General features: G+C 62.5%; 1 protein-coding gene across 1 annotated transcript; it reads left to right on the forward strand.

Moving 5' to 3' along the window:
• The first annotated feature begins 659 nt into the window (after window positions 1–659).
• Window positions 660–24809, forward strand: ADAMTS7 (ADAM metallopeptidase with thrombospondin type 1 motif 7). The gene is made up of 24 exons (XM_090263832.1): window positions 660–762; window positions 4795–5150; window positions 5852–6017; window positions 6445–6650; window positions 8923–9006; window positions 9246–9370; window positions 9767–9916; window positions 11146–11289; window positions 13002–13146; window positions 13588–13680; window positions 14036–14181; window positions 15311–15480; window positions 15678–15811; window positions 16543–16666; window positions 17801–18045; window positions 18237–18378; window positions 18842–18968; window positions 19101–19314; window positions 19495–20679; window positions 21452–21604; window positions 21975–22148; window positions 22232–22378; window positions 22885–23047; window positions 24444–24809. The coding sequence occupies exons 1-24, from the start codon at window positions 660–662 to the stop codon at window positions 24587–24589; spliced, it is 4842 nt and encodes a 1613-aa protein (XP_090119958.1). The 3' UTR covers window positions 24590–24809.
• The last annotated feature ends 516 nt before the right edge of the window (window positions 24810–25325 follow it).

Consider the following 25325-nt stretch of genomic DNA (forward strand, 5'->3'; position numbering starts at 1 on the left):
TTTCTCCTGCGTTGGCCTTGGAGCAGAATCATCTTGGGGCTCCGGGACCCCCGCTGCCCTGCTGCGAGGCGCCCCCCCCCCCCCACGACCCTCTGGAGATTTCCGTGTCCCTCTCCTAGGAGGGGCAGGGCTGCCGGGCCTGGACGCACATCCAGGGGCGCCACCTCGAGCACAACTTGGGGATAAGGCAGGAATTCCGGAAATTCCAGACTCTTTGCGGGGGGTCTCCGAGCACCCAGGCTGGGAGAGCCGGCTCAGCTCCACCACCAGAGGGCGCCCTCGGCCCACGGGCGGTGGGGTGTAATCTTGGTGCTGACCATGCGCTGCCCCTGGGGAGGCCGAGGCAAGGCAGGAGAGGCCAGAGAGGCCGGTGGGGAGGGACGGGGCGGGGGCGGCTGCTGCTCCTCCCTCCCTCCCTCCCTCTGTCCCTCCCACCTCCTCTCTTTCTTTCTTCTTTCTTTCTTTACTTCTTTCTTTCGCCCCTTCTTCCTCCCTGCTCTTGTCTTCGCCTCGGCGGAGGGCGGGCCCTGCAGCCTTTGTTGCGCGCAGGCGGAGTCCCACAGACCGAGAGCTGCAGGCGCGCAGCCGGCTGTGCATGTCCTGAGCCCGACCGGACCCGGTAGGAGCGAACGCGAGGAGGAGCCCGTGGCGTGGCCGGCATGCCCAGCCCGGGCCCCCGCGACCCCCACAGCCCCGCGCCACTGCGCCCCCTCCTCCTGCTGCTGTGCACGCTGGCGCCCGGCGCTCCCGGAGCCGCACCAGGTGGGTGGTCGCCCGGATCCCCGCCTGGGCTCGGCCCCTCTCTCCTCCGCAGACCCCTGGCTCGCAGCTCGCTGCCCCAGGTGTGGGGGACTGGGTGGGGTTGGGGGTCCTTCCCGATCTGACTCCAGCATCGGCCCTGCCTGTTTGGGAAGAAGTCCCTGTGCTCTCCGGGCTCCAAGGTCCCCAGCTCGGGCGCTGCAGCGCGCGTCCCTCCCGGGGTCTCTCGTCCGAGGGGCTGGACAGAGCATGGTCTGCACACGAAGGAGTGGGTCCCTCATCCTCCTCCGTGCGCCTGTGTGGTGGAAAGCGGGGTGCAGGGCGCTGCGGTCCTCGCGGCCCCCCATCCGCCCCCCGCCTCTGAACAGCCCGCGGCCCTCGGCGGGGTCCGGTCTCGCGCCGCCCTGCACTTCCTGCCTCCGCCTCGCCGGGCCAGCCGGCCTCGGAGCTCCTGGCGCGTCCAGAGCAGCCGGCCTGGAGATTTAAGAGTCAGGGGTGTGGGATCCCCTGGTCCCGCTCAGGGAGCTCCTGGTCTGATGGCGCGGGTGGGACAGTGGGGAGAACTGAGCTGGAGAGGGCCCGAGCTGGCGGGCCTGGGGGCTGGAAAGGTGTCCAGAGGCGGGGGCTGGTTGAGGCCTGCGTGCTGGGGTTAGGGAGACCTGCTCCCATCTGGGGAGATTGTGGTTTGGGGAGCCAGGGAGGGGAGTAGCTGGTGAGAGCGGTGTTGTAGGGAGTTTGGGGAGCAGCAGTGTACGGGAGTGGAAAAGGAGCGAAAGTTCAATGGGCATCACTAGGTGCCGCCCCACCAGGCGGGTGCTGGGAAGTCCTTTATGGATGAGGGGGTAGGTTCATGCACAGGGACCTGCTAGTTCGCTGCTGGGCTGCCCTGAGCTGGGCAGGGATGGACCAGGTGATGGGGATGCGGGAGCAGGAACGTGGTTTCCCTGGGGGTCTGCCCCTGAGCCTGAACTTGGGTCCAGGTCCCCCAGCTGCTGTGGGAATAATGGGGGTGGGTCCCCTGTGGTTAGGGCCCGTCCCACTTCCACTGCAGGTCAGACCCACATAGGAGCCCTGCCATCCGGGGCTGCGGTTCGCCCTTTTGTCAAATGGGGATAACAGAGCTCTTGTGGGGATTAAGGGAAATGCTGAGGAACCCCCACGTGGTGGCCGTTATTTTTACTAAACCTGCCAAGCAGACCCAGGACGATTAGGGAGTCCTCCTCGAGCTCTGTCACTGGGAGCTACCACTTGGGGTAGCCATGTCCCCACCAAAATGCTGAGTCGCACACGTGAGCCCCGTGTGTCTCACTCCTGTGCTCATACACACACACACACACACACACTCACCCTGGTTATTTTTTCTCTTTGGCATGAGCCATGGGTCGTTTGAAGGGCTGGATCGTAATGCAGGTTCTTGACAGGGAGGTGAGGGTACACGCCATGCTGCTGTATCGCTGGTAGGTGCTCCAAAGTCACAATTCTGTCCCCTAAGGGTGATAGTCAAAGTATTTAATACCCGCCAGTCAGAACAGATGTGGCCGTGGGCCCCTGGCATCCCCGCTGCACGGCCCCTGCTCCCACCCCACGCGAGCTCTGCCCACCCCTTAGTTCCACGGGTCCTATTCTAATACAGGTTTTTTAGAGAAATAGGTAAGTGTCCTGTAGAACTTCTCTTGCTAATGCTCAAGCATACTTAGCTCACGCGTACTACGTGAGTACCGTCTACTGTTCTCATCCCTTACATGTTAATTCAATGTCCACAACCTAAGACAGTAGGTATGACTCTCATACCCATTTTACAGGTGGGGAAACTGAGTCTCTGAGAGGCAGGTGTTACAGCTGGCAGACGGGCCCTCCAGCACAGCCATCCTTATCTCCTTGACCTGCAGCTTATCTCCGCTTGGCCTCTGGCACATGTTTGACCTTAGGTTGCCTCTTTATAGCTCGTCTTGAGTCAGTGTCTTGCCATGTTGGCCCCAGGTCTAGAGCAGGAATTTTCAACAGGAATGCATGTCCCCAGAGACATGGGTCCCTCCCCAGGGACACTTTTTGGAGCTCTGGGGCCCATTTCTCCCCAGTGGTTCAGATTCCCCCATTGCATACAGACCTCCCTGTCCCACCCACATGCATTTGGGGACACTGCTATTACGTGGAGTGTGCCGCGTAGCTCCTGCTCCCCCAGTACCCCGAGCGCTGCAGGCCTGGATGGCATCAGCTCAGTCATAGCAGCTGTGACTGTGACTGTCCTCAGTCTCCAGGCCACACACTGTTAAGTGACTGAGTTGGGACCGAACCAGGTCTTCCTCTGTTCACAGCTCGCACCTTTCACAATTCTCATTTCACAGGACGCGGCGTGGCCCCAGCTTACCTTCTCGCTGGCCGTACCCTTACTCCTAGCTTTTCTGTCCTTTCCTAGAGGTCTACCGCCAAGATGCCCTCCTCATCTTCACGGTTAAACATGTACCTTATGTCCAGAGACATCTCACACGTGCCCCCTCTGACAAAGCTTTTCTTCCACCCTGTCCCTCTGTGGGTGTCCCCTCCCCTCACTTGCACCTTCTCAGCACTGGGCCAGGGGGCGGTTCATGAGGGCCCTGCCCCTCTATTTTGAGGGCAAGGATGGTGTCTTGTACATTTTCCTGGACTTTGGGGCACCTCACACTCCGTCACAACACCAAATGCTGTGACCAGGCAGGTAACATAGGTAGACAGAAACCAGACTGCTGGGGAGGCATTTTTCTTGACATATGGGGCCTCCTGGCCCATCTCTTATTTTTCCATTTTTGTTAGACATTCAGTTCTTTACTGAATGAAACACAGTTCAAGGGTGAAGCCAGAGGCAACCTGTATTTAGCTGTAGAGTGGGAATATAGTAGGGAATGGTGGAGACTGAGGCAGGTGGGGGGGCAGAAGCCTTCACTGCAGAAATGCTTCTGCTTCTGACAGGTGGGAATGTAGGTCTGACATGGATAGAGGATAAGAATTTTCAAGGAAAGCTGAAAATTGAGATTTGGGGGGGTACAAAAACATGTGATTTAAAAAATAACCCTCTCCTGAGGATGTATTTTTATTGACTTTGGAGAGAGAGGAAGGTAGGGAAGGAGAGAGAGAGGAACACCAATGTGAGAAAGAAATATTGATCGGCTGCCTCCCCCCATATGTTCCAGACCAGGGATCGAACCCGCAACCTTTTGGTGTACAGGCAACACTCCAAACAACTGAGCCACCTGGCCAGTGCAAGAACATGTAATTTTTAAACATTGATGACTGGCTAAATATTTTCCAATATTTGTATCAGCCAAAATAACCCCCCCCGCCCCCCAAGGAAAAATCAATAAACTGACAAATAAAAAGTAAGCCTGTAGGCTGTGGTTCTGGGGATTGCAATCCCAAACCTCAGAGCAAGAGTCTCCTTAAATGCTCCAGCCCAGGGGCTGGCTTCCAAATGCCAGGCCCTGAGATGGTTACATCAGGATCCCCTGAAGGTTTAGGAAAATACCTTCCGGGGCCTCAGAGCCCTGGGCACCTGTGGGCGTCCAGAGCTCTCCAGGTGCTGCCTAAGCTCAGCCAGATAAGCTTTCAGGAGGGGATTTCCCAACTTCCCTGAGGCTCTTGGCCCGAACACAGCTTCTGGTCCCGTTTCCTGGAGAGGCGGATTCAGTCAGTGCCGCTGGGACAGGGCATGGACATTTGTTTTGAAAGAATTCTTCTCTGAGAAGTCTGGAAAATCCTTGCGCTGGCGTCCTCCTGAGAACCGGAGATGGGGTGACGGTTCAGAGCCACCCAGCAAGTCCCCGCAGCCTGGCCATTCTCTTGGAGGAGTGTACCTGAGGGCTGGCCTGGGTGTGGTAGGCAATGGCTGCTGTCCTCAGCAGGGGGCACCCCGCTGGGGTGTCCAGGGCATCGGGTAGGAGGTCTGGCAGGACTGGAGGCCAGCTGGGTTTCCGCAGCCCGGCCTGGATGGGGCTTCAGGCTGGGCTGAGAGCACGGGGGGGCTTTCTGGGTCCCCGTGACCACACGGCTTTCTCCCCACAGGGCCAGCCCCCAAGGGCCTGGAGGCGCTGGACATTGTGCACCCGGTGCGCGTGGACGCGGAGGGCGTCTTCGTGTCCTACGAGCTGTGGCCACGCACGCTGCGCAGGCGGGCCTTGTCTGCGCCCCCGGCTGTGCACGCCTTCTACGAGCTGCAGTTCCGCGGGCGCGCACTGCGCTTCCATCTGGCAGCCAACACGCACCTGCTGGCACCCAGCTTCGTGAGCGAGACGCGCCGGCGTGGAGGGCTGGGGCGCACGCACATCCGCACGCGCGCACCCACCTGCCACCTGCTGGGTGAGGTGCAGGACCCTGAGCTGGAGGGCGGCATGGCGGCCATCAGCGCCTGCGACGGCCTGGTGAGTGCCCGGCGTCTCCTTGAACTCACTCGTGGCCGTGGCCACTTCCCGTCCCCTGCCCAAGCCTCAGTAGCCACCTGTAAATCGTGCGTGGGAACACCAGCCTCTTTGTTCTAGAGGATTGGGTTCCCAAACTTCAGTCTGAGCTAGAATCACCCACAGGCCATCCTGAAACAGTGTCCCATAGGATAGGTCAGGGTGGGGTCCCAAACTTGCCTCTGTGACAATCTCCCAGAGGACGCTGGCGATGCAGGTCCGGAGACCCACTGTGAGACCATGGCTGTGGCTTGTGCAGAACAAGTAGCTCATCAAGCAGCGAGCCCCTCTTCCTTTGGCGTGTGACTTCCCCTTCACTGGCAGGCCCCAGGCCCAGGGAATAGCATGTCCTGCCGGCTGTGAGCATCTCCAGAGGAGATGCCAGGGCGGCCCCATCGGCAGGGCTGTCTGGGACCACGCAGAAGACACTGTTGTTAGATTTGGACCAGACTCGTTCCTCCTAATGGGGCGACAGGCGGGGTGGGTGGGCATGTGGAGCGGTCTCAGCCCGAAGCCTCTGGCTGCATGTAATGGCACAAAGGACATCGCAGGCAGAGAGCACCGCGGGAACAAAGGCCCAGTCTGTCCGGGTCAGCGGGGGATGGGGACGGCGGGGAGAGCAGCCGGGGCGAGCACTCCCCCAGTGACCTGGAGCTTCTCCCCAGAAAGGTGTGTTCCGGCTCTCCAACGAGGACTACTTCATCGAGCCCCTAGAAGGGGTCCCAGCCCGGCCCGACCGCGCCCAGCCCCACGTGGTGTACAAACGGCAAGCCCCCAAGATGCCGGCAGAGCCAGGCAACTCCAGGCCTCCGGGCACCTGCGGGGTGCAAGGTATGGGCCTCTGCCTCCGGCTGCAGGGCAGGGGGTGGGCAGGGGCATGAAGGTCCTTTCCAGAAGCCGCCCTCACCATCCCATGCCTGGTTCCCCGTGGGCCGAAGGGACGCAGACAGACCAAAAGACACATCGTAGCCTGTGCCCTCCAGTGAGCCCCAGCCTGAGGCCTCTGCCTGCCGGGCCTGCCCCAGTCCATCTCCTAGACTGACCCTCTCACTGCCACCTTTGCTTCCCCCCTCTCAGGACTTGGTCCCTCCGTGCCCCGTCCCCACTCACAGCCTAGGGTACCGTGATTCCTCGAGCCTCCAGGCCAGGGTGGGCCAGGCCATGCGCACCCCGGCAGCGCAGCTAGCCAGGAGCCTCCCTCCCCTCCCCACTTGGGTCCTACCTGAGAATAACTGGCAGCTCACCCTGCCTTGTCCAGGGCCCACAGCATCCCTGGAGCAGGAGTCCTGGTGGCAGCGGCGGGCACGTGGGGACCGGCGGCAGCGGCGGCAGCCCAGGCAGCTGTATCAGCACTCCATCAGCAAAGAGAAGTGGGTGGAGACCCTGGTGGTGGCTGATGCCAAAATGGTAGAGCACCACGGGCAGCCGCACGTGGAGAGCTACGTGCTGACCATCATGAACATAGTGAGCTGCTGCGGGGACGGCCGTGCGGGGTGGCGGGGGCGCTGGCGGGACGCAGACCGTGGGCAGAGGGCAGGAAGGCTGGCGGACGGGCCCCCAACGCCTTGAGTCCAGGGAGTCCCTGGAGGGAGCTGGGCTCAGGTGAGGCATTGGGGGCTGCTCTGAGGATGCCACTGGGTGTCATTCAGCTCACGGGCTCAGCTGCCATTGGGGATGCAAGAACCGAGCTGGGGGTGCCACATACCCAGTGCAAACACCCACACTGACCTTAGGCCCTTAATAGACACCCTGAAGTTGAGTTTGTCAACCAGGTGGGACTGTGCCTCCCGCCAGTGTCTTCCAGCACCTGTTTTGCTCCTGTACCTCCTGGGGGACTGTGGGGTGTTACACGCTGGCAGAAGGTGTGGGGTGGTCGGGCAGGTCTTAGCAGACCTTCGGGGAGCCCCTTTGCCGGGGCCGCTGCCAAGGTCACCTGTCTGTACCCATCCTTTTCACCTGACGTTCTCTTGGGTACTTTTCTCATTTCCCACTGTTTCTTTTTTTTCTTTTTCTTTTTTTATTCTCACCCGAGGGCTTTATTTTTCATTGCTTTTAGAGAGAGAGAAAGAGAGGGCGGGAGAGAGAGAAAGAGAGAGAGAAGCATCAATGAAAAAGAGAAACATTGGTTGGGTGCCTCTCATATGCACCCCAACCAGGATCAAACCTGCAACCTCGGTATGTGTCCTGACTGGGAATTGAACCCATGACCTTTTGGTCTACAGATGACGCTCGAACCCACTGAGTAACCTGGCCAGGTCATGCATGCCCTGGCTGGTGTGGCTCAGTAGATTGAGTGCCGGCCTGCAAACCGAAAGGTCAGTGGTTCAATTCCCAGTCAGGGCACATGCCTGAGTTGCAGGCCAGGTTTCTCTCCCTCTCTGTCTCTCCCCCTTCCCCTCTCTCTAAAAATAAATAAATAACATCTTAAAAAAGAAGAGGTAGGTCTCTATACATCTGTCAAAAATAAAATAAAATAAAATAAGATCCTGCATTGGAAATATGTAGCAAGTACCCGAGATCCGTCCATTCATTCAACAAGTGTTTCCCGAGTACCTGCCCGTCAGGCGGCTGTGAGAGGGAGCCCACACAGACACGGCCCTGGTCCCCGTGGAGTTAAGTTCTGGCGGGGGACAGAGACCTTAATGAAACTGTCACCTTGATGAATGTGAAGGGGCAAGAGTCATGGTGCTTTGGGGGTGTTGGGTCGAATATAGCCCTTCCCCTCAGAAGACAGGATGGAGGGTTGAGAGCTGGGGGCGGGAAGCAGCGCCTTGGGGAAGGTGAGGGGCAGGTGTTCCAGGCTGAGCAGGTCCACAAAGGCCAGAGAGCAGCAAGGGGGAGCCCCGAGCGGCAGGCAGGCAGGCCTGGGGCTTTGGCCCTTACCTGCCGGCAGCGAAGAGCCTCTTTTGCCTGGAGCAAAAACACGGTGTGGTTGGGTTTAAATGTCAACACAGAAGACTGGGCTGCTAGGCTGCAGCTGGGCCGAAGGGCCATGGGGGACTTGGGGACGCCCAGCAGGAGACCAAGAGCAGGACTGACCAGAGCTGTGAGCGCCTTGGCTGGGGAGTGGCCGTGGAGGTGGAGAGAGGAGACAGATGCAGACAAACTTAGGAGGCCGACTGCATTGCGGTAGAGAAGGCACGTGGTCAGGCGCTCCCGGCTCTGGCTGTGCGTGGGGTGGTTGGAGGCCACTGTGTCACCATCCTTAGCGTCTCTGGCTTGGTCTCTGAGACTAATTCATCCCCATTATCACGGGCTTTTTTGTTCTCTGGACAGAGTGTGTTTGGCTCATTCTTCTTTGATTTTCATTTTTCTGGACGGAATTCCTAGAAACCAGCTCACAGCTGGCCTGGCCTGCCGTCTCTGCCAGCCGGAAACGTGAGGCCTGTCCCCAGCTGCGGGCTGGCCTTCCTTGTCCTGAGGGAGCTTTAAAAGAGCAGATAAGGGGAGAGCAAGGGGGTAGTGGGACAACTGTAATAGAACAACAATTTAAAAAAAGAAAAAGAGCAGATAGCTGTCCCTGGCCCGTTCCCTTGCGCACCTTCTCTCTTTGGGGGTGGCTTTCTCTCTGGCGTTGAGTGGGGACCCCCACTCTGTGTAGGCTGGGGAGGCATGTCTGCAGCCTGTGTGCATCGCAGAGCTCCGCCCCCACCCCATGAACATGGGTGTGGGTTCGGTCTGGGGAGCGGCTGCCCATGTTCTAGGTCCAGGTGACAGCCTAACATCTCTCGGGCAGGTGGCTGGCATCTTCCATGACCCCAGCATCGGGAACCCCATCCACATAACCGTGGTGCGCCTGGTCCTACTGGAAGATGAGGAGGTGAGAGGCCACGTGCCCGCACTGCCTGTGTGTGGGAGGCGGAGAGAGGGACTCCGTGGCCCAGGCCCATCCCAATGGGCCATCGCTCAGGTCCCTCCAGGAGATGCCTGCGGGAGGAAGGGCGCTGTCCTCCCACTGTCCCCTCTGGGTGCTTGAGTCCTGCCTCTGTGAGGAGGAGACTGGGCCTTGGCCTTCGGAGCCCAGGGGCAGGCATGAGTGGCCACGCTGTCTGCCCGCAGGAGGACCTAAAGGTCACACACCATGCGGACAACACCCTGAGGAGCTTCTGCAAGTGGCAGAAAAGCATCAACATGAAGGGGGACACCCACCCAGTGCACCATGACACTGCCATCCTGCTGACCAGGTGCCACCAGCTGGGGGCGCCAATCCTCGGGGAACCCAGCCCGGTACTCGGGGCCTCATTCCATGGGGAGTCCATCAGCACTCGGGCAGATCTTTCTGTTTGGAGATAATTGTGGATTCTCATGCAGTTGTCAGAAATGACACAAAGAGACATGTTGTCACAGCTGGGATCACCGTGGTGCGATGTCCCAACCGGGAATGGGCACAGACCAGGCACTTGTGTGTGGGGGGGCACCCGCGGGGGGGCACCCGCACCCCCATGGCGGCTGTGTGGGCCCAATGTCCTGGAGTGGCGGGCGGGTATCCTCCTTGCTCCCACCCTAGGGCCCCTGGCTCGCTCGGCTGGGCCTGGCCCCGTGCCAGGTCAGCCTGACGGTCCCTCTCTCCGCCTGTGCAGGAAGGACCTGTGTGCGTCCATGAACCAGCCCTGCGAGACCCTGGGCCTCTCCCACGTGGCGGGGATGTGCCAGCCCTACCGCAGCTGCAGCATTAACGAGGACACGGGCCTGCCCCTGGCCTACACCGTGGCCCACGAGCTCGGGCACAGGTACCCCACAGCCCCCACTGTCACCTCCCAACCTGCGCGCTTGGGCAGCTGGGCCCCCGGGCCTCAAAATTGCAAGGAAGGGTGCCCTGGCCATACAGTGTCCCTGCACTGTCCCCATCCACAGCCCAGCTCCTTCCCTGGTAAATAGGAGAGAGGCCCACTGGGTGCCTCAGGCTGGCCAGAGCGGGTCTCCCTTGACCTGTCGGGACCGAGGGCATTGGTCGTGCCTTCCCCTTGTCCTCACTGCTTGCAGTTTTGACTCACGGTCCCCACCACACCCCTGTGTTAGCTGCGCTGTGGCCCTAGACCAGTGCCCTGGCCCCTCCGGGCCTCTTGCTCCCTGTGGATTGAGCAGCGGGACTCAGTGGTATCCACAGCTCCTCCATCTGAGATGCCTGCTTGAGGCTTCTATCTAAACGCAGCTTGTGCCGGCTGCTTAGCTGGGGGACGTGGCCGCATCTTGGACTACTCGAGCCTGCCAGGGCAGGCTCCCAGTCAGTGCTGATGGCCAAGGTGTTAAGGTCATCGTCCAGTTGCTCTGGGCTCCCTGGCTGAAGGCCACAGAGGCGGGGCCTTCGAAAGCCGCCCCTGGCGGTAGGAGGACCGCTCGGCCCCAAACCCGCTATCTCCTGGCTGTTGCCTCAGCCTCCCGGGGCAGTTCTGAGGACCGAACGAGATAGCATTTCCAAAAGTGATCAGTATGGTGCCTGGCACATAGTAGGTGCTCAGGAAATACAGCTTTCCTCGTGTCCTTCCCGAGGATGGCCTGTTGAGACCTTTCCTTGGATGCGGCAGCTTAAACACCCTGAACTCGGGGTCACAGACTCGGCACAAGGATCTGGGGTGGGGGAGGACCCCTGTTAGGTGTTTCTGGTGCCAGTGAGGTTGCAGGGATCACAGGCGGCTGCCTGCATGCCACCTGACTTGCCGCTGTTGCCAGTCTGGAGCAGAACCAGGCCTGCCCTGGGTCTCTGGTGCCCGTGCAGGCTCCAGCTGGTGCCCTTGGGGTCCCCATGGGATATACTAGCTATGGCACCCACCTTCTAGACCAAGGAAACTGAGACTCAGAGAGGGAAAGTGACTCCCAAGGCCACACAGCTGTTTGGTGGCTGAGCCAGCATCCTGGGAATGGGATCGGGCACCTCGCGGGGCCCCGGGGGAGGGGCGGGCCGGTGCGCCCCCCCACCCCGCCCTGCTCACCGGCCCCCGGGGCCTGTGCTCTCACGCAGCTTTGGCATGCAGCATGACGGAAGCGGCAATGACTGTGAGACTGTTGGGAAACGGCCTTTCATCATGTCTCCACAGCTCCTGTACGACACCGTGCCCCTCACCTGGTCCCGCTGCAGCCGCGAGTACATCACCAGGTTTCTCGAGTAAGCCCCCCCGGCTGGGCCCTACCCAGGGCCCCGCGGTCAGGGTCTGAGTGGGGACACTGAGGTGCCAGGCGGAGGGACGTGCAGGGGCAGCAGCCCTCCCTTTGCACTTGAACGGGGACAGTGTCTTCTCTCACTTTTCTTTTCTTTTTCTTTAAACTTATGTATTAATTTTTAGAGAGAGGAAGGGAGGGAGAAAGAGAGGGAGAGAAACATCGATGTGTGAGAAATACATCAATTGCTTGCCTCTTGCAAGCCCCCAGATGGGGACCTGGCCCGCAACCCAGGCATGTGCCCTGACTGGGAATCGAATCTGTGACCGTCTGGTCTGCAGGCCGGCGCTCAATCCACTGAGCCACACCAGCCAGGGCTCTCACTTTTCTGAGATGGTTACTTACACAGAGTGTTTTCCTGTTCCCTGAGAAGTCTCCCTTTCATCTGCCATCGCCGCCTCTCCCTGGCCCTTAGTTTTTGTGGATTTCTGCCTTCACTGCCATCATGACAGGGCTCTGGAAGGTGGTGGAGACACATCTCAAAGCGCCATGTTTTTCTAGATGTCCACTGCCTGTGGGGTTGAGCAGGGATGGGAGAACAGGGACTTGGGCCTGTGATAGCCACAGGGTGACTGGAAGCAGAGGAGACCTGAGCTGCAGAGCCTAGTTCTGGCCCAGGATTCTACCCCTGTTGGTGAACAAGTTACATGCGCCCATAAGACTCAAAAGCGGGACAATGACGTCCCTGGCTCTTGGGTGAATGTCAGGATTCACTGAGCAAACATGTGACGTGTGTAGTACAATGCCGACCACATGCTGTTATCACCGCTAAAGGCCAGAGGTGATAAGAACTGAACCAGGGAATGGGTCTGGGCTTGGAGGGAGCAGGGATGAAAAGCCCGCAGGGTGTGGGCCTCTTCCCCCAGATGGGGGCAGAGCCGGAGCCGGAGCCGGAGACAGGAACACTAGCTGCTCCCACAGCGCCCCAGGGCTAGTCCCAGCCGCTCCCACCCAGGGCACCGCCCAGCATGCTGGATCTGGGACAGACAGACAGACGGGTCTCTGTCTCCATTCAGTGGCAGGAATGCGTGAGAGACTTGGCTTGGGGCCTGGGCAAGTGTGGGAGGAGAGGGTGACAGGCTGAGCACCCAGCGTCCCAGAGCCTCGGCCTGTCCTCCTTGGCCTTGTGGCCAGAGATGCAGGGCTGCCCCTGGCTCTCCACGGCCTGGGTCCTCACACAGAAACTGGGTCTCGGGCCCCAGAAGGGCCACCAGAGGCCTCCTGAAGTGTAAGCTGTCCCGTGATGCTGTCTAGGTCCCCAAGAGCCCTCCAGGCCCCAGGTGGAGGGGTGGAGGCCCCAGGAACTCTGAGCAGGGCTACGTGAGGGCTCAGCAGTGCCGAGGTTTCTGGGGAAGAGCCTTTCGGTTGGACCTTGAGGAGAGACACTCCCCGTGGATAAGCAAGAGGGAACCGCCATGCGGAAGCCTGGTGCTGGGGAGTGGGCGTGGGTCATGTGGCCAGGAGGCCCGTGTGCCGGGCTGGGGCTGCAGGACAAGCCAGGGGGGGGGGGGGGGGCGGGGGGCGGGGTGAGGAGGCTGAGTTCCTGCAAGCTTAGGCTTCTCGCCCCTCCTGTCTCCCCTGCCCTCCGGCCTGCCAGGGCCTGCAGGTGGGTCTCTCAGACTGTCCCCCTGACCCCATCCTCCTGCCCCATCTCTGCAGCCGGGGATGGGGCGAGTGCCTGGATGACCCTCCCACCAAGGATATCATCGACCTCCCATCGGTGCTGCCTGGGGTCCTCTATGACATAGGCCACCAGTGCCGCCTGCAGTACGGGGCCAACTCTGTGTTCTGCAGGGACATGGACGTGAGTGGGGAGTGCCCTGGGCCTGGGCTGGGCCTGCACATGATGCCCACTGGGAGAGGCCTCAGATTGGGTGGCCACAGGCCTGGGGCTGAATTGTGGGGGGACCGTCAGCAACTGTGGGACTGTGGGCAGCCCCGCTCCCAGAGCCGATTCTGAGAGGTTAAACAAAACCTACGCTCCTTGGCCTTGGGAAGGTCACCATGGGCTTGTTACCCAGATCCCATGGCTGCTGACGTGGGCTGGGGCCTGTTCCTACCAGCAAAGCCAAGCCTCAGGACCCCCACAGCACCACGTGGTGCAGAGAGGACAAAAGGGGCCCCTGAGGGTCCCATCTGCTTAGCCCTACTGTGTGCCGGCCCATGGAGGGGCCCCAGGGACTCGTCGGGCAGTGAGGGGGCCCTGGGAGGGGGTGAGAGTGTGGCCCCTGCCCTTCTCCTGCAGAACGTCTGCCACACACTCTGGTGCTCTGTGGGGACCACCTGCCACTCCAAGCTGGACGCAGCCGTGGACGGTACCATGTGTGGAGACGGCAAGGTAGGGGAGCCTCGGCCCAGCTGTGCAGGTGGGAGAGGCAGGACTTCCTGCTGTGTCTGTGCTGGGGGTCAGCCCTGGCCCACATTCAGGCGCGTGCTCTTAGCAGACCCCCAGCCCTCTCCAGCCCCTGTCCCCATCTGCAGAATGGGGGCACTGGGGCCTAACTGAGCAACTCTCCTGGGCGTCTGCAGCTCAAAGTCAGCCCCTGCGGCTATGTGACTGGAAGGCGGCCCCCCCCACCCCATCAGTCCTCCCCTTATGTGCCTTTGCCAGCCTTCTACCCACCCGTTTCTCACTGAGGTGAGCAGGCCACGTGGGTGTGGGATGGTTGTCTGACCCCCATCTGTCTCGGCAGTGGTGTCTGAATGGGGAGTGCGTCCCCATGAACTCCCAGCCCAAGGCAGTGGACGGCGGCTGGTCTGGCTGGAGCGCCTGGTCCACCTGCTCGCGGAGCTGTGGCGTGGGCGTGCAGAGCACAGAGCGGCAATGCACAGAGCCCGAGTGAGTGCGGGCTGGGCGTCTGGGCAGAATCCGTCGGCGGAGGGAGCCTGGCTCTGTCCCCGCTTCCAGCTGTCAGAAGTGTCCCCATAGAGGCCAAGCCTGAGTGCCCAGCCACCCTGGGTCACCTGGAGTGTCCCAGAGGCTGGCAGAGTTCCCGCTGCTGACCCACTGCAGAAAGGGGGACATGGAGGCCCAGAGACTGGAGGGACTCAGCAGAGGACACGTGACAAAGCCATAGCTGGCTGAAGGGAAGCAGGAGGGGACCATGGCCAAGAACTTAAACCCTGGCCTTGGAAGGAGCAGGGTTCAAGTCTCCCTTTCGCCACTCTGTACGGGCCTGCTTACCCCTTCCTTGGGCCTCAGTCTCCAGAGAATCTGCGTGACAGGGTCCCAGAGTGCCCCCGGCGGAGCCATAGTAAACACAGCGTAGTGCTCAGAAAATAGGAGCCGCTTGGTGGCATCAGAGTGGGACTGACCTGAGAACAGGAACAGCTGGGGGAAGTGGTCAGCAGAAGGGGTGCTCTGTGACATGGGGTGAGAGACTTTCTCTCCCTGGGCTCAGTTTACCCACCTTAGAGAGTAAGTGAAGATTCTGGGGCCTCTTCACGAGGCTGTCCCTGGGGTGTGGGGTTCAGTGACAGGTCCATCCAGGGCCCTTTGTGGGTCAAGGACTGTAGCCTGTACCCCTGCCTCATCTTGGCCCCCAGTCTGAGCCGGGGTGGTGGCAGGTACCCTGGCCCAGGTGGGAGTGAGCTTCAGGGCCGGGCTTCCTCCTGACCTGGGTGGGTGCGCTTGCCAACACATGGGCTCCTCAGAGCGCTGGGTGCATCAGCTGGAGACTCAGAGCAGCAGGTCCTGGCCACGTCTGCAGCCCGCGCCAGCCTCCCAACAACCCTCTGCAGAGGCAGCCCCAACCCCAGGTTACGGACGAGAAAGCCGGCCCACAGAGGCCGAAGACTTGCCCAGGGTCACACAGCAGCTTGGAGGCAGAGCCAGGCTCGCTGCTGCCACTGTCCCTTAGAGCCCTGCAAACAGCCAGAGGGTGGGCGGCCCGCGGTGGGAAGCGTCCACAGAGGTGGGCGGCAGGTGTCTGCACATGCGCTCATTCCCGCCCTGGCGCTGCCCACAGGCCCAAGTACAAGGGCAGGTACTGCGTGGGTGAACGGAAGCGCTTGCGTCTCTGCAACGCGAAGAAATGCCCTGCCGGCCACCCCTCCTTCCGCCACGTCCAGTGCAGCCGCTTCGACGCCACGTTCTACAAGGGCCGGCTGCACACATGGGTGCCCGTGGTCAACAATGGTGAGTCCTGAAGGTTCCCCGGGACTCTGCCCAGGGCGGCTGCGCACCGGCCCCTGGGGTGCCCCTCTCTGCGCCCACAGCTTGTCTGCAATGCTCACCCCAGGCTGCCATGCATGCACGTCCTGGAGGTGGGCTTCTTGGCAGCCCGGTGATTCCTTCCTCATTGCCCTTCATGGTTCCTGCACTTGGGCCCCCAGAAAACCCCTGCGAGCTGCACTGCCGGCCTGTGAACGAGTCCTTTGCCGAGAAGCTGCGGGACGCGGTGGTGGACGGCACGCCCTGCTACCAGGGCCTGGCCAGCCGTGACCTCTGCATCAATGGCATCTGCAAGGTGACCCCCCCCCCCCCCCGGGGCACCATCCCCAGGCTGCGCCTTGGGCTTTCCAGCTGTGCCGGTGACACCTATAATGGTTCCCCATCACTTCTCAACAAAGCCCCCCACTCTTGGCAATGCCTCAGTCGGGCCGTACGCCCCCACCTCTGCCTTTGCACCTCAGTCTCCTCGGCCCCCTTGGCCCCACCGGCTGTCCTTGACTTCTGCACGCACCTCGCCTCCTTGCAGCACAATCCCGGCCAGGAAACCGGAGCCCAGGCAGTGGCTGGACCTCCTTCTGGTTGGATGACCCCAGGCAATGGTTTCCTGCATGACAGAAAGGGGGTCTTATTCAAATCACCAGATTAAATGAGGTCATTAATAGATCATTGCCGGGACAGGCAGGACTCAGACCTGGCAGTGAGCATCGGGGTTTGCTGGCATTTCTTAGAGCCCCAGCCTCACCTCCGTGTGGTGTTTCAGCCGCTTCTGGGAGGGAAAGCCACAGAGGCCTAGCAGCCTGAGCTCCAAGGCGGAGCAGCAGGAGGGCCTGTGCACACTGGTCACCTGTGTGGTGCCAGCTCCCCTGCCCACTGCCCCTCCCAGAGAACCTGTCCCCTCTCTCCTCTCATGCACTCTCGCAACACGCCTGTACCGCTTGTGAATCCCTCTCCCACTTCACAGCTGAGGAGACTGGGGCTCAGAGAGGCAGAGGCGTATACCAGGGGCCTCCGCTCTGTATCTTGCAGAATGTGGGTTGCGACTTTGAGATCGACTCTGGGGCCCTGGAGGACCGCTGCGGCGTGTGTCACGGTGATGGCTCCACTTGTCACACTGTGAGCGAGACCTTCCAGCAGGCTAATGACGACAAGGGTATGCAGGGATCACCGGCCCTTCTCGCCTCCCCTTGGTCCCCATTGTCCCCACCCAGGTTGGAGAGGGGGAGTAGGGGAGCCACTGTGCTTGGTCCAGGACTCAAGCAGGAGTTGGGACACTTGGCCCAGATGCAGTGACCTGTCCTCATAGGGTGTCTTCCTGCCCCAGGGAGCCCACACTGGGCCCCTCAGGCTTCTGAGGAGCCCCAGCCCTTTCAGAGGGTTCCTGTCTTGTTATGAAGCCTCAGCTCTGCTCCCTCACCTCAGGATGTTTTGCATATATTGTTTAAGTGCCAATTATGTATCAAGGGGGGGGACATGGAGGTGAAGTGCTCACAATCTGACAAGGTGACGGAAACTTGTAGCCTCACAGATGAAGTGGAGGGAGGCCCAGAGGTCTGTGAGAGCCCTGAGGAAGAAGTCTGACCAGGGAGTTCAGGGAGGACTTCCTGTAGGAGGCGGCAGTTGAGCTGAGTCATAAAAGACTCAGAAGGCAGAGGCTTATGCCAAACAATGCCTGGAGGCAAGAAGGCGTCAGCTCCCTCTGGATCCTGTAAGGAAGGCAGACTGCCCTGGGGCCTTCAGTGCATGGCCAAGAAGCTTAGATCTCATTCCAGAGAAGCCACCCAGCACAGTGGTTATAACTCAGATCCTGCAGCCCAGTGCACAGCCCAGCAGAACCCTTGGGCAAGTTGCTTCACTGCGCGGTGCCTCAGCGCCCCCATCCATAACATGGGGATGACAGTAGAGTTGTTACACATGTAAAGTGCTTAGAGCAATCCAGGCACGAGAAGAGAGGGCAAACAGCCAGTGTGGAGGGAGGAGGGTGTCTCACGGACAGGCCCGGTCCACACTGTTGTTAAAAACGGTCAGGCTGGTCCTGAGAGGAGGGGGTGGGCCAGCTGTGTGACAAAGACCAGCCAAGGTCTCTGGGACAGGTCTTGGGGGCAGGATCTGAGGACCCCTTTGGAGGTGTTGGTGAGCAGGACAGAGGTCACCATCTGCTTCTGGGGAAGCTCAGAATCTTGAGCTAATGGTGGAATCCTTGGTGTCAGCCGGCAGGGTCAGCGGGGAGAGGGGGTGGAGGTGGGGGCGGCCAATCTGCTTATGTCTGCACAACTGTGGCCGCCAGGGTACGTGGACGTGGCCCTGATCCCAGCCGGCGCCCGGGATATCCGCATTGAGGAGCTGGCCGAGAGCACCAGCTTCCTGGCCTTGCGGAGCGAGGACCCGGATAAGTACTTTCTCAACGGTCACTGGACCATCCAGTGGAACGGGGACTACGAGGTGGCGGGCACCACCTTCACGTACGCACGCATGGGCGAGCTGGAGAAACTGACATCCTCCGGGCCCACCGAGGAGCCTGTCTGGATCCAGGTGCCTGCCTCCTGAGGCTGGGGTGGGGAAGCAGAGGTGGCGTCCAAGGGACTTGGGCCCTGTGGCAAGAGAAGGTCTGGGGCCTCTGCCTCAGTTCCCCCATCTCTAAAGCAGCCCTGGGTCCCAGGGGTGGCTGAGTGGACTCCTTCAGGACAGTTGTCCCATGCTCATGGGCCCCGCCTGTCTCCCAGGTGCTGATCCAGGAGAGCAACCCCGGCGTGCGCTATGAGTACACCATCAACCGGGAGGCACATGCCCGCGGCCCGGGCCCACCGCCCGAGTTCACATGGATCTATGGGCCCTGGACCAAGTGCACAGTCACCTGCGGCACAGGTGAGGAGGTGGCCTTAGTCTGGGGCAGGGACACCGGCTTCCGCCTCCCGCTCGCTGCTTATTTGTGGGGCCACCGTGAGCCTGGAATGTTGCTTCTCTGAGCCTCAGGTTTCCCATCTGTAAAAGGGGGCTACCAAAAGCCTGTCTCTGCAGTCCCTTGCACTTGCATGCTTGCAGCAGCAGGCACCTGGGAGCTCTGGCCATGCACCACGCACACGTGTGCCCACCTGTCCTCCCACCCAGGCTTCCAGGCAGCTGTTACTATTCCTTCTGTTTACAGATTAAGACTCTGAGGTTCAGAGAGGCCCCTGCCCAAGGCCTCCCAGCTAGGAATCCCCAACCCATCAAACCTCCACACTCTGCTCCCCCCAGGGTGGGGGCTGTGGGGGCCTGTCCTGGGATGGCTCTGAGCAGGGTGAGTGAGGCCCTGTCTCTGGGTGCCATGGGCCCCCTTGCTCCCTAGGCATGCAGAGGCGGAGCGTGCACTGTGCTGAGCGGCAGGCGGGGCCTGTGGATGACAGATACTGTGACCCCGTGGGCCGGCCCGATGACCGTCAGAGGAAGTGCAGTGAGGGGCCCTGCCCCGCCCGGTGAGCACCCGCCCCCCCGACCACTCTCCCCTGGGCTCCTGACCCCCGGGAGCAGGCCCCACTTCAGGGGAGCAGAGGACTTGGCGCTCTGGGATCCAGCCAGCCACACGCTGACGCCCCCTGTGCCCACAGGTGGTGGGCAGGTGAGTGGCAGCTGTGCTCTAGGTCCTGCGGGCCTGCGGGCGTCTCCCGCCGGGCTGTGCTCTGCATCCAGAGCGTGGGGCTGGACGAGCAGAGGGCCCTGGAGCCACGTGACTGCGAACACCTGCCCCGGCCCCTCGCCGAAACCCCCTGCAACTTCCATGTGCCCTGTCCGGCCACCTGGACTGTGGGGGACTGGTCCCAGGTGAGCGTCGGGATGGGCACAGCCTGCCCCCAGTTCTGATGTCAGTCTTGGGCTGCAGGGAGGCAGGACGGCCTCCGAGGAGCCCTGACTGCCGGGCGCCATGGTGGGAGGGAGGCTGAGGCAGCCCAGGTCCAGTCCCGGTGTGGCCTGACCCCTCCTCCTGGCCTCCCCCACCCACAGTGCTCAGTGACCTGCGGGCAGGGCACCCGGCACCGAACGGTCCTCTGCACCAAGGACACTGGCGTCCCCTGCGATGAGGCCCAACGGCCAGCAAGCGAGGCTGCCTGCCCCCTGCCGCCCTGTCCCCAGGCCCTGGACCCTGAAGGCTCTGGCAGTGGCTTCTTTCACCAAAAGTTGTACCACGTGGTCACCTTCAACCCTGGCCACCTCCACACTCCACGCCCATCACCGCTCAGCAACACCATCGAGGAGGAGGAGGCCGGGGGTGCCCAGCTGGGCCTGCCGGGGCCGGTCTTTGTGGATGACTTCTACTACGATTACAACTTCATCAGGTTCCACGAGGACCTGTCCTATGAGCCCTTTGATGACCCCAGCCCAGACCCGGCGGGCACAGGGGACAGGACGCCCCCACCCCTGAGCAGTCCTGCTGAGCCCGAGCCCACCACCGAGCTCCCCGGGGACACAGACGAGGGGGCAATGGGAGACGGGTCCCCTTGGCCCAGCCGGGCTGGCCACTCCCCGCCCCCACCTTCGGAGCAGACCCCGTGGAACGCCTTGGACAACTTGTTGTCTGAGGAAGACACCCCCCTGGGGGCCCCTGACCTTGGGCTCCCCAGCTTCCCCTGGCCCCCCACTTCCATCGGTGACACGCCCACTGCCCCAGGGAGCCCAGATGAGGTCCTGGTGGGAGAGAACAGCCCAAGCCCACTGCTCCCTCCTCGGTGGGAGACAACCAATGAGGTTTCCGAAGACGAGGAGGAGGAGACCGCAGGCCGCCCAGCACCGCACCTGCCCCAGACTCCCACCGCCTCTCGGCCGGAGGCCCCGGGCTGGGACAGTTCCCTAGAGCCCGGGACACCCACATCCCCAGCCCCCGGACGGGTTCCACAGGACCTGCAGACCCCAGCGGTGCTGCGGCTCTTCCTCCCGACAGCCGCCCCTGGCCCAGGGCCCGTGCCTCGGAAGACCGCCCTGAGTCCAGGACCCTCGGGCCAGCCCGAGACCCCCAGCCCTGAGGCGCCCCCAGGCTCGGTGCTGTTGCCCACACCAGCTGGGGACAGTCTGGCCCACGGCAGCAGAGCGCCCGAAGCCCAGACTCTGGATCCCCGCCTGGCCGAGGAGGGGCCCCCCCTGGACCTGCCACTGACCAGGAACGCCAGCTGGGAAGTGGGGAACTGGAGCGAGGCAAGTGCTGGGGGCGTCGGGGCCTCACTGCCTGGGTTCCCCCCCTGAGCGGTGGGGGTGGGCAGGGGCCGCATCTCAAAGTGGCCCTGGAGGCCCTTCCCTGACCAGCTCGGGGTGCCTAGGAAGGCGGGGCAGCACCCATGAGGGGCAGCCAGGACTGCTCCTCTCCCTTGGGCTTGAATGCCCCTAAGGATGGGGAGCTCAGCACAGACAGCTGTGGGGCTGGGGCCACCACCTCCCACGGCCAGGCCCCTCCTGCCAAGCGGGCCCAGCAGTTCCCAGGTTCACCTGCTCCTCCAGGTGCCTCTGTGGCGCTTCCACCTGGCTCTCCCCTCCGGGCTGCACCCAGCTATCTCAGGGCCTATGGGGGTCTGAGCAGCATGGAACCGAGCTCCCCACCTGCCCCCGACACGCACGCAGGATCCCACGCTGTTGCTGCAGCAGAAGTGAGCTCTGTTCAGGTCCCTAACGTTGGGGCGAAAGGGACAGACCGAGGCCCAGCGAGGAGCCCAGCTTTCCCAGCCGGTTCTCTCAGGACCGCTGGGCCCCTCACCTGTGTCTCCTGTGAGCAGGGACAGTAGTGCTGAGGGACGGGTCTTCTCGTCCTCACTGTTCCCTCGGGAGGTGGGTGAGAAGCCAATTTGCAGGTGAGGAAACCGCAGCCGCAGCTGCGCAGATGCCCGCTCCCTCCGACGGGCAGTTGTGGAGGCGGGGCAGGGGGGCAGCGGGGTGGGGGGGCTGCCCGCGCTCACGGCTCTGGCCCTGCCCCCAGTGCTCCACCACCTGCGGCCTGGGCGCCGTCTGGAGGTCCGTGCGCTGCAGCTCCGGCCGCGAGGACGACTGTGCCGCTGCTGGTCGGCCCCAGCCCGCCCGCCGCTGCCACCTGCGGCCCTGCGCCACCTGGCACGTGGGCACCTGGAGTAAGGTGATTGAGGACGGCAGAGAGGGGCCCACGCAGGGGGGCCTGAGCCACAGACCTCGAGCTTCCTGCGCTTCCTGGCCTCTGTCTTGTGTTGGAATCTGCTGCCGTGACCGGCCTCAGACCCGTCTCTTGCTGGCTGCACCCTTTTCTCTGTACTTCCCACCCCCGGGGACCTCCCTCTCCCCAGCCCTCCTTCCAACCCTTCCCGGAGCGCCCCCTGGCCAGGTCACCTGCTGCCCCAGACTGTGCAGCCCCAGCCTTTCCCTGTGACTTGAAGGGCCGGCCCCGGTTGGGGGTGGTCTGATGCCTGCCCCATCCCATCCGTCACTGGGTCACGTGCGGTGAGTCCTCACGCCCGTCCCTCGGCCCCCAGTGCTCCCGCAGCTGTGGCGGCGGGTTCTCCGTGCGGGACGTGCAGTGTGTGGACACCCGGGACCTGCAGCCGCTGCGTCCCTTCCACTGCCAGGCTGGGCCGGCCCAGCCGCCCGCCCGCCAGCCCTGCGGGACCCAGCCCTGCCTCACCTGGTACACCTCCTCCTGGAGAGAGGTGAGGCCTGGGGGTCGGGGGTGGGCCGGGGCCCGGGCCGCAGCCCTGGTCTGACACCCCGTCCCGGCCTGTCCTGCCCTCAGTGCTCCGAGGCCTGTGGCGGTGGCGAGCAGCAGCGCCTGGTGACCTGCCCGGAGCCGGGCCTGTGCGAAGAGGCGCTGAGACCCGACAGCACGCAGCCCTGCAACACCCAGCCCTGCACGCAGTGGGTGGTGGGGCCCTGGAACCAGGTGAGCGCAGGCTGTGGTCGCCACAGATGCGACGGTGGCCAGGGCGGCCAGGCAGGACATGCACTGGGCCAGCGAGGCCTCGGGTAGGCAGGACGCCTTCGGGACGCTCCGTCCTTGTCTCCCTGGCTGCCGAGTGACTGGGCTCAGGCTCTTCATCCGTGGAAGGGAGCGTGAGGATCCTGTGAGGAAACAGTGAGGCACTCAGCAGAGGGCCTGGTACAGTCGGGCCCCGATGAAACGTGTTTTGGGGCTTTTAAAAGCATCAGACCCTACGTAGGAAGAGCAGAGCCTGTCCGGGGATGGCAGCCTCCTGCCTCCCTGCCCACAGCTGGTCCCATCCAGAGCCCGGTGCAGCAGTGAATGCCCCGGGGACCTGGGACAGGGATGGGGCCGGACCCACCCAGGAGGCATGAGTGGTGGATCTGGGAGCAAGGCGAGGCCCCCGGGGTGCTTGAGGCTGGCTGGTGAAGGGGGTGCTCATGCCCCTCTCCACTCCTCCCCCACAGTGCTCGGTCCCCTGTGGAGGTGGCGTCCGGCGGCGTCTGGTCAAGTGCGTCAACACCCAGACAGGGCTACCCGAGGAGGACAGCGACCAGTGCGCCCACGAGCCGCAGCCCGAGAGCTCCCAGCCGTGCGGCAGCAAGGACTGTGAGCTCCCCGAGCCACAGCGTGAGTGACCCCACCCCACGCAGGAGAACTAGGGGGACGGGGAGTCATCCAGCCATCGCCCCTGCAGCAGTACTGAGCAGGGGACTGTGCCTGGACTGGACAGGGGGTGGGGTTCAGCTCTCTCTAGCTGCCTCCGCCCCCAAGGTGCTGTGTGACATTGGGCAAGCCTCTCCTTTGGGGTCTGCGAGGCAGGCCAGCAGGTCCTGGAGGGCCGCCATGCCCAGCTCCTCGGGCCCGAGGGGGCAATGCCCCTCCTAGACACGGTGGCTTCTGCGCCAGCTGGGTCCTCCTGGAGTAGTGGCCTGAGGCAGAAGTGGGGCTGGACACACACACTTCCTGCAGCCCAGACCCAGCACTGCTGAGCACAGGAAACCGGCCCTGGAGGCCACCCGGGCTTCCCCACAGCTGTGTGGCCTTGGGCTGCACTTCCTTGTCCCTAAAGGGCCGGCAGCCCCTCCGTGGGCGTGGGGGGAGCATCTGCGAGGACTCGGGGTGAGGAGTCTGGTGTCTTCCCTTGTAGCCACTGTCACCGTGTCATGATGTCAGGAAGCGGGTGCAGGGCCACCTGTGTGCCTGTCCGCTGTTTGTCCCCGGCCCCTAGGACAGTCAGTGGCCCTCAGGGCCTTGAGATCTGCCCCAATATGCCTGGAATCCCTGCAGAAAGGCCACCCACCAGTCCCCTGCCCTCAGCAGTCACATAATCTCAGCCTCTCTGCACTCGGCATGAGGTGGGGGCTGGTGACCGGCACTGGCCTTTGGGGCACAAATGGCTCATTGCTCCTCTGGGCCCCGTAGGCTGGTCTCAGGGCCTCTGGGCAGTTAGGTGAGGGTCAGCTCGGGGGAGGGTGGGAATGGGGGCTCTGGGGCTGGAACCAAGGATAGGCCTGGCCCAGGAGGTTCTGGGTGGCTTTGGAGGGTGGTCAGGTGGCCGAGCCATGAGCTGTCCCAACAGAAGTCAGTGCTGGAGCCAGCCAGGAGGTGACTGGGATGCTGAGATCCCGGAGTGCCAGGATATTTTGATGGTTTGTCGGGGGGACATCTGGAAATCCTGGAAACTCCAGGGTGTGAGGTCACCCCGGTGAGGTGGCTGATGGCATGGGGGTGGGTGGTATTGACAAAGGAGGGGACTGCCCCCCAGGGGTTCAGAAGGAACAGGACACACGTCTGCAGATGTGTAGCGTGGAGCTGCTGCTGGAAGCCGGGGTGGCAGAGCCCGCCTGCTGCCCGCTGCCTTGTGCCCTTGCCGCCCCCAGGGACGCCCGGGCTCTCGGGAAGCCTGCTGGAGGCAAGGTCGGGGGTGGTGCTGGTGGGGTTTGGAAGTGAGCCACTTCCTAAAATAGCTCCGAGCACAGGCCTGGCCCCAAACAAATCACGGCCCCCACCCCCCGTCCCCCAGGCTGCGAGCGGGACCGCCTGTCCTTCCCCTTCTGCGAGACGCTGCGCCTCCTGGGCCGCTGCCAGCTGCCCTCCATCCGCGCCCAGTGCTGCCTCTCCTGCCCCTTGCCCAGCCGCAGTGGCCACCAGCAGGCCACCCGCCGCTGACCCCCCACGCTGGTGAACTGACAGACAGACGGACCACTGACAGCCACACAGACCTCAGCACCCACCCCTCCCTTTGCGCCCTCATGGTGCTACCCCGGCCCCTGCCTGTGGCAGGCTGGGGAACCCTCTCAGAAAAGGTATTTTTTTATTCTAACAGTTTGTGTAACTATTATTATTATTATTATTATTATTATTATTATATAAACAAGCATCTACCGTGTCAGAATGCAGCCTGGCTTCCTCTTGGATGGGGGATGTTTCAGGTGTGAAACTCTGCCCTCCATCTTTCCGCCAGAGAGGGGGCCAGTGGAGGTCCTGAGCAGACAACAAAGCAGAGAACTGGCCCACGTGGGCTGGGGTCCGGCAAGGCCAAAAGGAGGCTGCTTCCTGGTGGAGGGGTCTCCACATATGCTGCTCAGCCGCCCAGCCCCCGCTGTGTCCCCTGAGAGGTCCTCAGACCCATTGTCACAGGGCCGTTGAAGGTGATGGTGGGGTCTGTGACCCCAGTGGGCATGTCCCTGTGCTCCCTGCTCATCTCACCAAGGGGACCAGGGAGGCTCTGTTGGGCCTTGTTAGCCCCGGGGCTGGAGGCAGGAGCAGGCCGGGCAGCCATGCCCCTCTCACCCCCCTGGCCCGTCTGCATTTCCAAGCTCAGGGCTGGGGCAGGGCTGCCCTGAGTCCCGCCACCCGGCACCTGTCCCCCACAGCCCCTTCCTGCCAAACCCGCTTCCACAGA

This window comes from Furipterus horrens, unplaced genomic scaffold, assembly GCF_987537825.1.
Source record: "Furipterus horrens unplaced genomic scaffold, mFurHor1.1.pri manual_scaffold_16, whole genome shotgun sequence".
NCBI lineage: Eukaryota > Metazoa > Chordata > Mammalia > Chiroptera > Furipteridae > Furipterus > Furipterus horrens.

Coding starts and splice junctions, on each gene's coding strand:
- ADAMTS7 (XM_090263832.1), top strand. CDS start 660: ATGCCCAGCCCGGGCCCCCGCGACCCCCACAGCCCCGCGCCACTGCGC. Junction 6,018..6,444: donor GGGCACCTGCGGGGTGCAAG/GTATGGGCCTCT, acceptor TGCCTTGTCCAG/GGCCCACAGCATCCCTGGAG. Junction 21,605..21,974: donor ACGTGGGCACCTGGAGTAAG/GTGATTGAGGAC, acceptor CTCGGCCCCCAG/TGCTCCCGCAGCTGTGGCGG.